At 41.7% G+C, this 18,349-nt stretch overlaps 1 protein-coding gene across 2 annotated transcripts in view; it reads right to left on the bottom strand.

The window, feature by feature from the left end:
- GALNT4 (polypeptide N-acetylgalactosaminyltransferase 4) overlaps window positions 1-18,349 on the bottom strand; it is a 341,135-nt gene that overhangs the window by 227,853 nt on the left and 94,933 nt on the right. For both annotated transcript variants that reach the window (XM_073630753.1, XM_073630754.1), the window contains exon 3: window positions 5,448-5,617. In XM_073630753.1, coding sequence (XP_073486854.1) covers window positions 5,448-5,617 — 170 coding nt within the window. The remainder of the gene's footprint in view (window positions 1-5,447; window positions 5,618-18,349) is intronic.

Raw genomic sequence — 18,349 nt, 5'->3', positions numbered from 1 at the left:
TTACACTTCTTGATCAGAGTTTGAACAAACAAAAGCAAAAGGCGCCTCTAAGTGCAAAATTAAAAACTTTTAATATCCCCAAAAGGGTTAAAAACACTTACAGGATCTGCAGGGAATGAAGGCATGTCATGTGTTCATAAAGCAGGTGGTTCGGCATAAGAGGGGTCCCCAGTGTGTTAAGAAATCCCAACAATGTCAATGTATAACAGCGGAAGATCCCAGGGTGGCCCGCAGATGGATGTCCTACGCCTCTGGAGACACTAGTAGAACAGGATCAGCAAGGAGCAGAGGATCCTGGAAGTGACGTCAGCAGAGGGGGACAACAACAGCGTGGACCGCAAGCCGTAAACTAGAAATAGTTATCAAAATGGGACGCGTTTCGGAACTTCTGATTGGTTCCTTCATCAAGCCAATGACTAAACATTTGCCCAGGTATAGCTACTTATAATCTGTGGGCGGGCTGTGGGTGGGGCTATGGGAAGGAGTGGAAAGAGGAAATGATACAAACGTTCTCACGGAATATATGAACATATATGAGTAGAAAGTAAAATGCAAAAACAACATAGGAAAAAATGAAATACAAGATGTGTCCTTAACCAAGGAAAAGTGAAAACAAATATAACGAAGGAAAAAAAGCAAATAAATATAACAAGACAATACTTCGGAAATAGATGAAGCCAGACTGTCAGACTGTCAGTGGAACCAAAACATGGATATGGAGTCGAACACTGCAGCAAGTTAACACACTCACTAATGACAATGTCAGTGTTAAGAAAGAACCTCTTTCTTAAAAAGCATTAGGATGGATGGTAAAAATTAATTAAAAATAATACATCATATTGGGAGATTTCATTACTTAGTCGGGACCTTAAATTTTGCCCCCTCCGTCCAGCCCAACCCCTTTCTCCTATTCAAGGATTTGAAAACGTTTATACGCTGTCTTACTCTAAAAAGGTTTTACAATATCCAGTCCACTAAACACAATAATAACCACTCTAAGGCTAATTCCACCCCTGCTGATCCGCCATGTGGTGATAACATGACCCAAATTGACGCTGCTTGCTTGGCTCTTTTGGAAGAACTATCTTTCTACAATACAGAACCCAGCAATCATTACTCAACCTCTATTCCTCCACCTGAGAGTTCTGAGGCTGATTTAAATATTGTACAATAAGCATCTTATGACCTCTCCACCTATTCAAAATACCAAATTTAGACCTAGATCTGTGTTTTATCCTACTCACTCCAAGGGCTCCTGCATCGATGCCTTCTATCATATCGTATATGCAGAGATAAAGGATATGTGTAAATCAGCCAAAAGTAAAAATATTATAACTCACAATCTCACATACTCTGAAAAGAAAGCTCTTGATGCCCTAACCAATAATTTTGATCTGGCCAATAAATCTGCGGCTAAAGGAGGTGGCATTGTTGTACAAAATAGAGCCGATGAAGTCGCAGAGGCCATTAGACTCCTGTCAGATACTAACATATATGTTAGACTAAAGACTGACCCACTGCCTCGGTTTACCCTGGAAGCTACCTCCCTTGTTAAAGATGCACTTAGTGATCATATTATTACTCAGCAGGAAGCCTTTTTCTTGGTTAAGGCTGTTCATTATACCCCATATTTTTACTATCTGCCCAAGGTGCATAAAAACCTCGTCAACCCCCCCCCCAGCCCACCAATTGTTGCAGCCATGGGAGGCATTACTAGTGATCTTTCACAGTATGTTGATCAGTTTTTCCAACCACTCGCCCAATCCCTCCAGTCATATATTAGAGATGGCACCCACTTGCTGGAACTCCTCTCCCCTTATTCTTGGGAACCCACTTACCTTTGGGCCTCCCTAGATGTTCAATCACTATATACCTCCATACCGCACGATGTAGGACTATGCGCGATACAATCTTTTTTATGCAAGGACGCAATGCTCGAACCCAGACAAGCCTTTTATTGTGAGGCTACTTCTTTTTGTCTTACCCATAATTATTTCAAATTTGATAATGATTTTTTCCTACAGATCAATGGGACAGCTATGGGGGCAAATTTTGCAACCTTGTACGCCAACCTTACTATGGAGTATTGGGAATCCTTGCACATTTGGCACAATAACCCTTTCTCTTCCCACATCGTTTTCTATGGAAGGTAAATAGATGATACGATCATCATTTAGGATGGTAATGCATCCATAGTTCCAGATTTTGTTGCACATTGCAACATTAATATGGGTTTACAGTTCACCTCTGTCACGGACAAAGAAAAGTTGGCTTTCCTTGATTTGGAACTGTTTTTTGTTGGCAAAGAAATCCACGCTAAGAACTTTACCAAGCCGACAGCAGGAAATTCTTTTCTTCATTATAAAAGCTGCCATCATCCTCAATGGCTTAACATACCTAAAAGCCAGTTTTGTAGACTTAAAAAGAACTGTATCCAAAGCAGTGACTACGACATCCAGAGCAAGATATTGAAAGATAAATTTCTTAACAAATGATTTCCAGCCGACATTGTGGAAACAGCGTATTCCCGTTACAAAGATACACCTCCATCACATCCTCCTAATCTTGGTGATACTAATAAGAATGATCTGTGTTTCATTACTCAATTCCACTCCCGCCATAGACAGATGGAGAGCATCATGCGGAGGCACTGGCCTTTGTTGCTTCAGGATGAGCACCTTCTCCCTGACCTATCTAATAAGCCTAAGTTTGCTTATAGAAAAGCCCCTAATATTAAAAGGAAGGTGGCACCAAGCAAACTTAAAGAGAAACCACCACCTCCAGGCCATTCTCTCCCCACCTTTGTAGCCATTTCTATCATGTACCAATGCCATAAACCCTTATGTAAGACCTGTCGTTTTGTCAAACATGGTCATAAGGATTTCTGTGGGAAAGGCAAAACATACCCCATCAAGGGATTTCACACATGCTCCTCTGACCATGTGGTTTACTGTTTGACATGCCCCTGTGGCCTTTTCTACGTTGGGCGAACTATTAAGCCATTACGGAAACGATTTGGCGAACATCGCCGTTTCATTACTGATGGACTGGACACTCAGTCTAATGGTTTGGGTTATCGAGGCGAAGCCTAGAGATGGAGACCTCCCTCCAGCTGAGCGTTTTCGTAAGCTTCGTCATAGAGAAATGTATTGGATTTTCTCTTTGAATGTTTTGGCTCCTGGAGGGTTAAATGAGGATTTTGAAATCAGTGCTATACTTTAGAAGTTTATTTTATACATGAATCTCTACGTCACACTTATCCTCATTTGATATGCATTCATGTGTATGCACATATGTATGTGTATACCCACATGTCCTTATTTTATTGACAGCTGATCATTTTCTCCCAATATGATGTATTATTTATAATAATTAATTTTTATCACCCATCCTAGGGCTTAAGAAATAAGGTTCTTTCTTAATAACACTGACGTTGTCATTAGTGAGTGTGTAACCTTGCTGCAGTGTTCCACTCCATATCCATGTGTTGGTTCCACTGACAGTCTGGCTTCATCTATTTCTTTCGTCATATTTGTTTTCACTTTTGATTGGTTAATGACACATCTTGTATTTCATTTTATCCTATGTTGTTTTTGTGTTTTACTTTCTACTCATATATGTTCATATATTCTGCGAGAACGTTTGTATCATTTCCTCTTTCCACTCCCGCCCATAGCCCCACCCACAGCCCACCCACTGATTATAAGTAGCTATACCCGGGCAAACGTTTAGTCATTGGCTTGATGAAGGAACCAATCAGAAGTTCCGAAACGTGTCCCATTTTGATGACTATTTCCGGTTTCCAGGCCACGCTGGTTGTCGTCCTCCTCTGCTGATGTCACTTCCGGGATCCTCTGCTTCTCGCTGATCCTGACAGCGCGATTGTTCTACTAGTGTCTCCAGAGCCATAGGATGTCCATCTGCGGGCCACCCTGGGATCTTCCGCTGTTATACATTGACATCGATGGGATTTTTTAACACACTGGGGACCCCACTTATGCCGGAGCACCTGCTTTATGAACTCATGACATGCCTTCATTCCCTGCAGATCCTGTAAGTGTTTTTAACCCTTTTGGGGATATTAAAAGTTTTTAATACTGCACTTAGAGGTGCCTTTTTGCTTTTGTTTGTTTTTTAGAGATTGCTCCTCTCTGCGAGTGCAGCCCTGAGTGCTGAAGAACACACACACATCGGAACATCCTATTTTTTATATATAGACATTTTCTGTCTGGTCCTTTTACTTAGAGTTTGAACACTGCTGATTGCCATTTTCAATTCCTTGGATATCTTTTTATATCCCTTTCCTGTTTTATACAGTTCAACTACCTTCTCCTGCAGATCCTTTGACAATTCTTTTGCTTTCCCCATGACTCAGATTCCAGAAACGTCAGTGGAGCACTGGATGAAAGATGCAAGGGTCTGTCAGGAGTCCATAAACTCACTGACCTTTTATATATAAACACACACTAATTACAAGCAAACAGATCACAGGTGAGGATGGTTACCTTTAATAGCCATTCAAACCAATTTGTGTCAACTTGTGTGCATATTAGGCCAAAATCACCAGGGTATGTAAACTTTTGATCAGGGTCATTTGGGTAGTTTATTGCCATTATGCTTTAAAAAGAGTAAACACACAGTTGATTGATAAAAAATGGCTTCATCCAAATATCAACCATGAGTGAAAGAAAAGTTCTTGTGTTATTCATAATATCTGCAAAATGGCCAGGAAATCATAAATTCTACCAGGGTATGAAAACTTATGAGCACAACTGTATATAATTATATATATATATATATATATATATATATATATATATATATATATATATATATATATATATATATATATATATATACATACACACACACACATTTAACACATTACTCATATTCCTGCTGTTCTTTCCAAAGATACTTTCTATAAAATTTCTAAAAAATTCTATTTTTGTTCAACACATTTTTTTATTGAAAAAAGAACGAAAATAGACAAAGCGTAAAACATTGCAAGGTGTGATACATACAACCATTTAGAATGACACAAAATATACAGTTACAGATGTCTAAAACGATCTTGACAATTCTGCAGGTAATTAACAAGTCAGTATGTATGGCAAATATCACACATAACAAATATGAAAATCTGAAAATATGTCTCCAGAGAGAGAAGGGAAAAGTTAGACAAGAAAGATTAGAGGAAGAGAGAAACTAGGAAAAATCTGCGGGGGGGGGGGGGGTGAGATGAGAAGAGAAGATACTATATTTTCATGGCGCACTTCTTTTATATAGATATAAAAAAATAAATTAAAAAAGCTGTCATATTTACCTGATAAAAGTTTGTTTCAATTGTAAATATAAAACAATTATTAAGAAAATATGCATAAAACCAAACCACTACACATTAAGCCCCAGGGCTAAATAAAGTCACTGATGTTCACAGGAAGTACCTTTATCACTGAAGTCATCCACTAATATGATTTCTCTCAGAAGTACTGCAGAAGAGGTTTCTAAAACGCTGTGTATTGTACGAAGCAGTGTTGATAAAGCTTCATTATAAAATGCTATGATAACCGAAGTTGTTGGAAGTTTCCTATAATTAAAGGCTTTGGACTTGCACCTGAAAATTGTTAGATATAAAAGAGTTGTAAACAGATTAAATGGATACAAACATCCTAAATATTACAAAAAGTATAATTTGACTAACAGTTATAAAGCTAATTCAGCAGTTTTCATTTTACAAATTTTAAAGAGCAATTACCAACAACAGTAATGAGACAGTCAATGTTAAGATTAAAATAAAAATGAACTACTCAGCAGGCAAGCTGTGGTCCATGTGTGCATCTAAAGCTTATTTTTTTAATTTTGACTGGACTATACCATTAACAAAAGCAAGATTACAAACACCACACTCCTCTGGGAATCGCCTTAAAGAGGAGCTCCAGGCTCCATCCGAAAAAAATTTAAAGTCAGCAGCTACAAGCAGACAAGTCAGCAGCTACAGAAGCAGAAAGTGAGCAGCTACAAGAGGAGGCAGACAAGCAGAGCTCCCCCTTTTGGGTGGAGCTCCGTTTTAATGTAAACTGCTCAACACCACATACAGTGGGGCAAAAAAGTATTTAGTCAGCCACCAATTGTGCAAGTTCTCCCACTTAAAAAGATGAGAGAGGCCTGTAATTGTCATCATAGGTATACCTCAACTATGAGAGACAAAATGTGGAAACAAATCCAGACAATCACATTATCTGGTTTTTGAAAGAATTTATTTGCAAATTATGGTGGAAAATAAGTATTTGGTCACCTACAAACAAGCAAGATTTCTGGCTCTCACAGACCTGTATCTTCTTCTTTAAGAGCCTCCTCTGTCCTCCACTCATTACCGGTATTAATGGCACCTGTTTGAACTTGTTATCAGTATAAAAGACACCTGTTCACAACCTCAAACAGTCACACTCCAAACTCCACTATGGTGAAGACCAAAGAGCTGTCGAAGGACACCAGAAACAAAAAATTGTAGACCTGCACCAGACTGAATCTGCAATAGGCAAGCAGCTTGGTGTGACGAAATCAACTGTGGGAGCAATAATTAGAAAATGGAAGACATACAAGACCACTGATAATCTCCCTCGATCTGGGGCACCACGCAAGATCTCACCTCGTGGGGTCAAAACGATCACAAGAACGATGAGCAAAAAAACCCAGAACCACACGGGGGGACCTAGTGAATGACCTTCAGAGAGCTGGGACCAACGTAACAAAGACTACCATCAGTAACACACTATGCCGCCAGGGACTCAGATCCTGCAGTGCCAGACGTGTCCCCCTGCTTAAGCCAGTACATGTCCGGGCCCGTCTGAGGTTTGCTAGAGAGCATTTTGATGATCCAGAAGAGGATTGGGAGAATGTCATATGGTCACATGAAACCAAAGTAGAACTGATTGGTAGAAACACAACTCGTCGTGTTTGGAGGAGAGAGAATGCTCAGTTGCAACCAAAGAACACCATACCTACTGTGAAGCATGGGGGTGGCAACATCATGCTTTGGGGCTGTTTCTCTGCAAAGGGAACAGGACAACTGTTCCGTGTACATGAAAGAATGAATGGGGCCATGTATCGTGAGATTTTGAGTGCAAACCTCCTCCCATCAGCAAGGGCATTGAAGATGAAACGTGGCTGGGTCTTTCAGCATGACAATGATCCCAAACATACCGCCTGAGCAACGAAGGAGTGGCTTCGTAAGAAGCATTTCAAGGTCCTGGACTGGCCTAGCCAGTCTCCAGATTTCAACCCCATAGAAAATCTTTGGAGGGAGTTGAAAGTCCGTGTTGCCCAGCGACAGCCCCAAAACATCACTGCTCTAGAGGAGATCTGCATGGAGGAATGGGCCAACATACCAGCAACAGTGTGTGACAACCTTGTGAAGACTTACAGAAAACGTTTGACCTCTGTCATTGCCAACACAGGATATATAACAAAGTATTGAGATGAAATTTTGAGATTGACAAAATACTTATTTTCCACCATAATTTGCAAATAAATTCTTTCAAAAGTCAGACAATGTGATTGTCTGTATTTGTTTGCACATTTCGTCTCTCATAGTTGAGGTATACCTATGATGACAATTACAGGCCTCTTTCATCTTTTTAAGTGGGAGAACTTGCACAATTGGTGGCTGACTAAATACTTTTTTGCCCCACTGTATATACCCTAAGGCTCGATTCACACCTATGCATGTTGCTTTTGAGCGTTTTTGGAGGTTTTTTTTTCATGCTTGCCACGTTTTTGAGCCGCGTTTTTGCGGCGTTTTTGCCGCGTTTTTGCCGCGTTTTGCGTTTTTTTTTTTTTTCATTTTTTTTACAGTCTTAAAAAAAAATTACAAAAAAAAAAAAAAAATAAAAAAAAAAAAAAAAAAACGGCAAAAACGCACCAAAAACGCATCAAAAACGCTGCAAAAACGCTGCAAAAACGCAGCACTTGCGTTTTTGATGCTTGTCCATTGAAAACCATTACATGCAAAACGCTGCTTTTTGCATGCAAAAAAGTCCCCGACCCTTTCCAAAAACGCTGAGATACAAAAAAGCATTGATGTGAACATGTTCCATAGGAACCCATGTTAAAAAATTCCCGTGCATTTCTGCAAAATGCAAAATGCATCAAAAAACGCGCTAGTGTGAATGGGGCCTAATAGAGTGCATGCAATAAAACCATTCCATTTCAGTGGATTCCTGGATAACATGTAGAGGCATACTTAGAGATGTAAACCCAATAGAACAATAAATAGAACAATAAAGTGGAATGAGGGGTGCACCACTTTGGAGTGGTGAGAAAAGCCATGGGATATGCTGTAATCATAAGGCACACAGTAGTCTAGCCACTTAAAGTGGTGTTCCGGCCAAAATTATACTTTTTAAATAAAAATACCCATATAATACACAAGCTTAATGTATTCTAGTAAAGTTAGTCTGTAAACTAAAGTCTGTTTTGTTCGTTTATAGCAGTAGTTTGTTATTTTATAAACTTACAGCAGGCCGTGGCCATCTTAAATGTGGGCATCTGAAGCCAGACTGTATGCTCAGTGCAGCACAAGCAGTGTAATAGGTTTCAGATCAGGTTTCCATAGCAACAGCAGTGTCAGAGGAAGTTGCCACCCCTTCCCAGAAGGAATTGCAAACAGGAAATGATGCGATGAGCCACGGCTAGGGAGGAGGAAGTGAAACATGAATACAGCAGATATACAGTAGGTGCTGAGAAATTTTTTTTTTAAATATCCAATTCGTTTGCACTGCACAGTTTAGTGAGGGATGCTGAAGAGTTGTAAAAGTGGGTGGAACTCCACTTTAAGGACTAGCCTCGTTTTGAGATTTTGGTGTTTACAAGTTTAAAACAGTTTTTTTGCTAGAAAATTACTTAGAACCCCCAAACATTATATATTGTTTTTTTCTAACACCCTAGACCTAGAGAATAAAATGGCGGTCATTGCAATACATTTTTTCACACCGTATGTGCGCAGCGCTCTTACAAGCGCACTTTTTTTGGAAAAAATTCATTTTTTGAATAAAAAAATGAGACAAAAGAAAAAAAGTTAGCCCAATTTTTTTTATATTGTGAAAGATAATGTTACGCCAAGTAATTTGATACCCAACATGTCACGCTTCAAAATTGCGCCCGCTCGTGGAATGGAGTTAAATTTTTATCCTTAAAAATCTCCATAGGCGACGTTTAAAAAATTGTGCAGGTTGCATGTTTTGAGTTACAAAGGAGGTCTAGGGCTAGAATTGTTGCTCTCACTCTAACGATTGCGGCGATACCTTACATGTGTGGTTTGACCACCGTTTTCATATGCGGGCGCTACTCACGTGTGCGTTCGCTTCTGCACATGAGCTCGTCATTATCCCTTGTAATAGAAAAAAGCATGACAGGTCCTCTTAAATATGAGATCGGGGTCAAAAAGTCCTCAGATTTGGACTTAAATGCAATAAAATAAATAAATTTGGTCATTTGAAAAAATGATTTTGAAAAAATGGCCCTTTAAGACGTATGGGCAGAAGTGAAATTATGGCGTCGCTTCCGCCCTGCTATGATATGGAGACGGGTGGGGGCCATCTTCCCCTCACACATCTCCATACCCAGCTAAGCTAAATGTATATAAAAAGCAATGCGGGATACAGATATACTGCTAGCCCCAGCAGTATATCTATATCCCACATTGCTTTGTATATACATTTTTTTACTTGTGATCACTTTTTAATGTCATTTGGATGTATGACATAATTGAATAAACCTACTTTGTTGATCTGCACTATCTGGAGTTTTTTCATATGCTTTTTCCGTTGGAGTCTGTGAGGAGCCGCCTTTGGGTCACATCTATCCAGATTCAACTATACTCGTGGTGTTTGCCAGTGGAGGATTGTGGATTCCATACCTACCTGATCACCTCCTGTATACAGCATCGGTTCCAGATACTTTGGGATTCCAAGCCTTACTGACCCACTGTCGTATGACACGTGTGTCCATCTCAGTTGGTAAGAGTATCCATCTACTTATCTCTGAAGATACTCTTTGAGTAACTACAGGCAACCTGTTTCTTTCACTTTATTGATTGGTGTCACTTCAAACAGGAAGGATTTCCATTCACTCACGCTTCAATTTTTGTGGACTTTTCTCTGGAGCATAATTTGAAGTTTACACATTTGGACTTTTTCACTTATTTTTTTTATTTGTGCTTATGCACATTTACGATTGTTTACTTTTTGATGTTTATTCACCCAGTATTCACAATAAGGTTTTTTGAATATATTATCTTTATACTCACATTATTAGCGCTACACTATCCTTGCATTATTTGTTTTGGGCTTTGTTTGAGTGTTGGCGGCTTTTACTTCTTACATTTCCTGGAAGTTTAACGCAGTGTTTTCCCCCCTATATTTCCCATCTCCCCGCCTACACACAGAGCCAGGGTGGTCTTAAAAGCATCATGGGCCCCTGGGCAAAATGATACACTGGGGAGATAGCAACAAAGTGTGTGAGATAGAAAAAGGTAACCCCCCTCACCCTATGTACAGAGTGCTATACTGTATGTGTGCACTGCACCTCCCCCCGGGCCCTGTGTGGATGGGGCTTTTTATTTCTTCATTTTCTCATTAGGATGTACAATGAATGCATCCTTACTGATGAGATAACACTGGGCGGAAACCTCTGATCAGCTCCTCCCATCCTGTAAAAGCCCACTGGCTACACAGCAATCTTCTCCCTTCCAGGAAGTGATGTCACTAGCTTTCAGTAACCACACCCACTGGCTGATTTTGGTCTCAGAAGGAAGTAGATTTGAAGTCATATGACAGCACTGGATTACTACAAAATAAAAGGTAGAAAGACTGGGTTTTTTTCATTTTGAGACATAAGGCTGAACTTAAATTCTCACCCTGCATTCATTAATGTGAGCTAAGTGTCAGGGTGGACTTCCACTTTAAGTCATCCAGCGATAGCTTATATCTTGAGCCACTGGAGGAGTCACCCTCACTTCTCAAATCGTCCTTTGAAGCTAAGCTGGCTCGAGAAGAGGCTAGGGATCTGGGATCTTCATCCGGATCCTTGTCCACCTCGACCTGTGCGGGGGCCTGTCTAACAGGTATCCTAGGGCTCTGCATTTTGTCTATCAAACCCTTAAATGATTTAAAGGTTGAGGCAATTTCATCCTTGACCAAAGTGAGTTTTTTATGACAGGTCATGACAGACTTATCCTTAACAAAGCCATCCACATAGCTGTGGCATAAGGACTTCTCCCATGAAGAGCCTAATTTAGCCACGCACACAACACATTTTCTCTTGGGTCTTTTCCTGGGCTTTGGCCTACAACCACAAACAGAAGAGAAAATGGGGTTGAGGCTAGGCTCCTATCCCACCTACACCCACTGTGCAAGGGATTGCCTAGAAAAAAAGTGCCCACAAACACCTGAGACCATCACCATAGCCCAAAGTTCAGCACAGAAACCTCCCCAGGTTTAGCAAGAGGGAACTTAGAAATCCCGAAGCGGGGAAGAAGAAGCCGGAGGAAGATGCGGACGAGAAGACCGAAGGAAGAAGCAGAGGATCGGAGGAAGAAGCAGAGGAAGAAGCGGGGGAAGAACAAGGTGGAGGAAGAAAACCGAATGAAGACAAGAAGTAGGGAAAGAAGACGACGTTAATAAAAGGAGTTGTCAAAAACCGTCTCTTGTCTTTTAACATTTTTGACACTTTTTTTGTGAAATGGTAGGGGTACATTTGTACCCCATTACCATTTCACACAGGGGGGGGCGGGATCTGGGGGTTCCCTTGTTAAAGGGGGCTTCCAGATTCCGATAAGCCCCCCCCGCAGACCCCCACAACCACCGAGCAAGGGATGTGGGGACGAGGCCCTTGTCCCCATCAACATGGGGACATCCTCCCCATGTTGAGGGCATGTGGCCTGGTACGGTTCAGGAGGGGGCGCTCTCTCGTCCCCCCCCCTTTTCCTGTGGCCTTCCAGTTTGTGTGCTTGGATAAGGGTCTGGTATGGATTTTTAGGGGGACCCCCACACCATTTTTTTTTTTAAATTTTGGCGCGGGGTTCCCCTTAAAATCCATACCAGACCTGAAGCGTCTGGTATGGATTTTGAGGGGGGCCCCCACGCCATTTTTTTTTTAAATTTTGGTTCGGGGTTCCCCTTAATATTCATACCAGTCCCAAAGGGCCTGGTAATGCACTGTGGGGGAACCCCATGACGTTTTTTTTTCAAAGACTTTAATGTGTGTAACAATTCATTATAGCCGCGAGTACTTTTAAATTACTTATTTTTCCTTTAGAAATGTCATTTTGCTCTCGGGCTGTTGTAAACACAGGAAACATGCGCCACTTTACAGGCATACTATAGACACCCCCCAGGTATGAACTTTGAAGGAATATTTCACTTTTATTGTTTCACTTTAAGCATTATTAAAATCACTGCTCCCGAAAAAATGGCTGTTTTTTTAAACTTTCTTTTGCATTGATACATGTCTCCTGGGGCAGGACCCAAGTCCCTGAACACTTTTTATGACAATAACTTGCATATTAACCTTTAAAATTAGCACTTTTGATTTCTCCCACAGACTTTTAAAGGGTGTTCCATGGCTTTCGAATTTGCCGCGAACTCCCCAAATTGTTCGCTATTCGGCGAACAGCCAATGTTCGAGTCAAACTCATGTTCGACCCGAACAGACAGCCCATCCCTAGCCTGCACTATTTACACTATATTTTACATTACACACTAAATATACACTATATTGTACATTAAACACGCCTGCAATATATTGCACTATAAACAATTGGCTACACCCACTGTTCACTGCTGCGCGTGCTGCATTACTGCTCCCCGAGGGCACACACAGGTGTTCCAGGTATTTTACAATCTCATAGTGCATGCTACAAAAAAAAAAAATGCCAAGCCCCGCAGAAGTGTTCGCGTTTGGCTTGAAGAAAAGGTAGCAACCCTAGACGGAAGTGACATTCCCAACATCCTCCCCGCCCAGCGAGGAACACCGAGTCTGCCACAATACACGGGGTGGGGGTGGGGCTGGCAGGAGCACAGCCCCACTCCACTTCCCCAGGGAGGGATTGGGCCAAGCAGAGAAAAAAAAAAATAAAAAAGGTACAGCTGAAGTTTAACCACTTAAGCCCCGGACCATTTGGCTGGCCAAAGACCAGAGCACTTTTAACTGATAATTGCACGGTCGTGCGACGTGGCTCCCAAACAAAGTTGACGTCCTTTTTTTCCCCCCACAAATTGAGCTTTCTTTTGGTGGTATTTGATCACCTCTGCAGTTTTTAGTAATGACGACTATCAGCGATTTTTATCGTGACTGCGACATTATGGCGGATAGATCGGACACTTTTGGCGCTATTTGGGACCATTCAGATTTATACAGCGATCAGTGCGATTAAAAATGCATTGATTACTGTGTAAATGTGAGTGGCAGTGAAGGGGTTAAACACTAGGTGGTGCAGTAGGGGTTAGGTGTGTCCTATGGAGTGATTCTAACTGTGGGGGGGGGAGGGGCTGTGTGTGACATGACACTGATCACCGCTCCCAATTACAGGGAGCGGTGATCAGTGTCATTAGGAAGAACGGGGAAATGCTTGTTTACATTAACATTTCCCCGTTTTTCCTCACCGTGAGACGATCACCCGCAAGCTGCCTCTTAAGGGGCAACATACAGGTACGTTAATCTGCCTGTACATGCCCTTCTGCCGCAGTATATCTGCGTGAGGTGGTCGGGAAGCGGTTAAGAGGCTCCATAGGCCAAAACCTGAGACCCAGAGCTCCTTCCAGTTTCCTTAGAATGTGCATCCGATCCTTCCAGAGGAAACACTAAAAACTGAAGTGTGGGCCTGGAGGACCGCCCTTTAAGTTGTTGGGTTAACGCATTTCCTGTCCCAGAGGGAGGAGCTCTAGGTCTCAGAGGCTGTCCTGGAAGACGATTTGAGAAAAAATTATGTTCTTTAGGAAGGAACATACATTCCACATTAATAATTATGTTACCAACATTGGTGTGTGCTGTAAATTGCCTCCAGCATTGCTCCAGTTTCTTCTTGCTAGAGGCTGCCATTTTGTTGAAGCCCAGAGCTCCTGAACAGCAGTGAATCAAAGCAGCACTAAACCCATTGATTTAAAAAAAAAAAAAACAGATACATTCTTGGAGTGCTGGGATTGCTAACTTGTGTCCTCAATCAAACTGTCAAACCTTCAAATGGCTGGTGTCATAACTGATCACATGTGCAGCACCGTGGCAGTTGCAGATAAAACAGAAGCAGCTTCCTTGGCTGTAAACGATAGGGGGGTTTAATGGTGCTTTAAGGCTGCCAGCAGATTGCCCTCTACAAATTCAGCAGTGCCTAAAAATGGAGAGCAACTGAGCATGTGCAGAACAGGGCGAGACATTATTACTAGATTTTAAACAGTATAGGCACTTATTTTTAATGTTTTACATAGCTATACCTGCAAAAGGGGACAGCCTGAAGTTATCTAGCAGGACTTTGACTAAAAAGTTCCACTTTAACCAATTCCTGCATGCCATATAACAGAACGGCAGCTGCAAAGTGGTTAAGTTAGTGAGGGCGCAAAGTATGGCGATCGGTAGTGCAGTGTGTTGCTCTGACACACCGCATCTCCGATCCTGGTAAAGAGCCTAAAACATAGGCTCTTTACCATGTGATGAGCTGTGTCCAATCACAGCTCACCACATGGTAACCAGGAAGTGCCGTTTATCAGCTTTTCCTCTACTCGCGCTGAAAGGGAGCGAGTAGAGGAGAGCCGACCAGCGGCTCTCCTGACAGGTGGGGTCTGTGCTGATAATCAGCACATTGATTATCAGTGCAGACCCACCAGGGATGCCCACTAGAGCCCACCAGGGATGCCCCATCAGTGCCGCCCACCAGTGCCATTTATGAGTGCCCATCAGTGCTGCCTACGAGTGTCCCCTATCAGTACTGCATATAAGTGCCTCATCATTAGTGCCCATCAGTGTCGCCTCATCAGTGAAGGAGAAAACGTACTTATTTTCAAACTTTTATAACAAGCAAAAGAGAAACTTTTTTATTCTATTTTATTAATTTTCGGGCTTTTATTTGTTTAGCAAAAAAAAAAAAAAAAAAAAACAAAACAACAGTGTTGATCAAATACCACCAAAAGAAAGCTCTATTTGTGGGAACAAAATGAAAGGATAAAAAAATTTTGTTTGGGTACAGTGTTGCATGACTGCGTAATTGTCATTCAAAATGCAACAGCTCTGAAAGCTGAAAACTGGCCTGGGCAGGAAAGGGGTGAAAGTGTGCTGTATTGAAATGGTTAAAAGATGCAGAGTCCGCATGCACTAAAATGTACAGAGAATTAGTGAAACCAACCAGTTACTAATGTATTAAAGAACATGGCAGTTGAGCTAAAAATAAGAAACTTCACTCAAAAGCGGTAGTAAACCGTAGATGGCTAAAAAAAACCAAAAAATTTCCCAGCAAGGCAGATAGCCGGAGAAACTTACCTTAGAAAAAAGCCCCCCCCCCCCCCCCAGCGCTGCAATGTCACCGCTAATATGGGCTGACATCTTCCTTCCGGGTTCGCAGTCTCTGGCTACATGAGTGCCTGGGGGCGAGATGACGGCACTGTAAGCCGGATCTTCAGAGTGCATGCACCGGTGATGTCATCAGCTGCATGCACTCTGAATATCTCCTAAGCTGTGAAAGTTTAGGAGATATTTAAAGTACCTACAGTTAAGCCTTATTATAGGCTTACCTGTAGGTACAAGTGGTGTGACAGAGTTTACAATGACTTTAATGTATTCGAATTGACTTCTTTGTAATCTCCTACACCTGCAACACATCCAACTCAAGAGGGTCAGTAGGAATGCACTCTCAAAAGTAGGGGTCTCAAACTGGCAGCCCTCCAGCTGTTGCAAAACTACAAGTCCCATGAGGCATTGCAAGGCTGACAGTTACAAGTATGACTCCCTCAGGCAGAGGTATGATGGGACTTGTAGTTCCGCAACAGCTGGAGGGCCACCAGTTTGAGACTCCTGCTCTAAAGCTTATGCAGTCTAATGTCCTTCCTCTGTTTCTCAGCTTCTAGCACTAAAATATTCAGACTACCAAGGCAAGTTTAAAGCTGATCTCCATGTTTTAATTAACGTTAAGTACTTTGTTTGCAGCAGCTGGGAGCACTGTTATAAACTGTATGTAGCCTCAGCTACACATATACATGTGCTGTGCTCCATCAGTGGGACAAAAACTTCCCGTACTGCTCCTGGAACAAAATTGAGTCGGTTTGACCACTGCTCAGCCATTCAGATTAAGCTTTGTTTTTTTATGAATAAATACAAAGCTTCCTCTGATTGGCTGAGACAAAGTTTGTGACATCAGCCCACCTCTCCGCCTCAGCCAGAGGAAGCTTTGTCCTGCTGCTGAAACACAAAGCTGTGTACTTTATGTAAAGGAGGCGACCTATGGTTTTTACCATGCACACAGCTGCCGAATAATTAACCGTTAAAGCGGAGGTCCGGCCGTTTAAAAGAAAAAAAAAAAAAAATCAGCAACTACAAACACTGTAGCTGCTGACTTTCAATAAGGGCACTTACCTGTCCAGTGAGCCCGTGATGTCGGCCGAGGCCAATGAGTCAATCGGATCGGGTGCCGCCGCCGCCATCCTAACTAAGGGAAACAGGCAGTGGGGCCTTGCGGCTTCACTGCTCGTTTCCTACTGCACATGTGCGAGTAGCGTGGCGCTTTGTAAATGGCCCTGTTTTCTGGGACACACACGTCCCAAAATACAACGGGGCAGCTCACCGAAGGAGGAAATGACAGAACAGCGCCGCGGAATAGGAAGAGGCAGATTAGGAAGACTGCCTAGCAACAGTGGTCTCTGGTAAGTAAAGAAAAAATGTTTTTTTCAAATTTTTTTAATATATTTTTTGTAGAATTTTAATGTCATTTTTTATTTTAGGGTGGACCTCTGCTTTAAATGAAACATGGAGATCAGCTTTGAACCTTTGACTGGGAGAAAATTCTTTGTACAGAGACAGCCATGTGAAAAAGTGAAACTGGAGACTTGACTTTTTTCAACATATTTAGGTAGGCAAACAACAGATCTTCTGTGAATGCAGATAAAAATGATATACTTGAACAAATGAGGTATAAAATTCATGAAATTGTAGGATTGTAGAAAAAGAACACTTACATTTACCACAGGTTTGAGCCCACATTCACATTGGGCCGATTTGACATCCAAATCAGTGCGATGCCGACTTTGCGGCACCGCACAGATTTCCAAAAATAGTTTCTGCACTACTTTTGGCGACTTCAGGGACGATTTCAATAGACATCTGTGCATGAACCCGCACATCTGTGAAATCGCCCTTGAAGTTGGACTGAAATGCTGGTTTGGAATTGTGCGCGTTTAGCCTCAGTGTGAACGTGGGCTAAATCCAACAAATTAGAATCCGGTATGTCAGATTAGGTGCAAGTGATAAGGGCGTGTGCAGGTGGAACAAGTCTTAAAACTCAGATATCTAGGGTCTGATGTGCGTGAAGTCATCATGCCAAGATTAAAAGGAGCTCTCAGAGGCTCAGAAAGAAAGTTGTGGATACCAGAGTTTGGCTAAGAATTTAAAAAGATAACCAAATTTAAAATCAATAATTTCACTGTAAGGAAAAAATTATCTTTAAAAAGGACAGGACTTCAAAATTACTTAAAATAGTCTAATTTGTTCTGGACTAGCCAGCCCACCAAATTCAACCTAAGAGCTGACTGATGCTAACGGAAGTCTCCAAAAACTCCTAAATTGTGACGCGGGATGTGCAGGTATCTCTTGCAACAGTTGGGGTCATGGTGCATGTACTGTATCTAAATCACTAGGAGATTACAGAAAATTTAACCTGCATTGAAATTGTGGCAGGAAAAAGCCTTTGCTGTCTGACAACAACATGCTGTGGACTGATAAAGAGTTGCTTGTCCACTGTAATAGAAAACATATTTGGTGCAAGTCGAAGACACCATTGCAGTGGAAATGTCTCTGGCCAACTGTGAAATGAGGTGGTGGAAATGTTATGGTTTGGGGATGCTTTGGGGACTGGGCAGCTTGTAGTATGGAGTCAGCTAGGACGTCTACATCAAACCAAACTGTGTGTTGATCCATTTTCAGTTTAAATTTACAATCTTTTCAGGCAATCATCCACCAAGAAATGGCTTATGAAGCGTTATGGACTGGCCCAGTCAAAGCCCTGAATTGATTTCCATTAAAATGTTGAGGGGGTGGGTGGTATGGAGATGGAATTTAAGATGGGCAGTTCATGAAAAAAAAAAAACAACAA

The sequence above is a fragment of the Aquarana catesbeiana genome, linkage group LG05, assembly GCF_042186555.1.
Source record: "Aquarana catesbeiana isolate 2022-GZ linkage group LG05, ASM4218655v1, whole genome shotgun sequence".
Lineage (NCBI taxonomy): Eukaryota > Metazoa > Chordata > Amphibia > Anura > Ranidae > Aquarana > Aquarana catesbeiana.
Note: the sequence above shows the minus strand (reverse complement) of the source record. Positions and strands in the feature narration are given on the sequence as shown.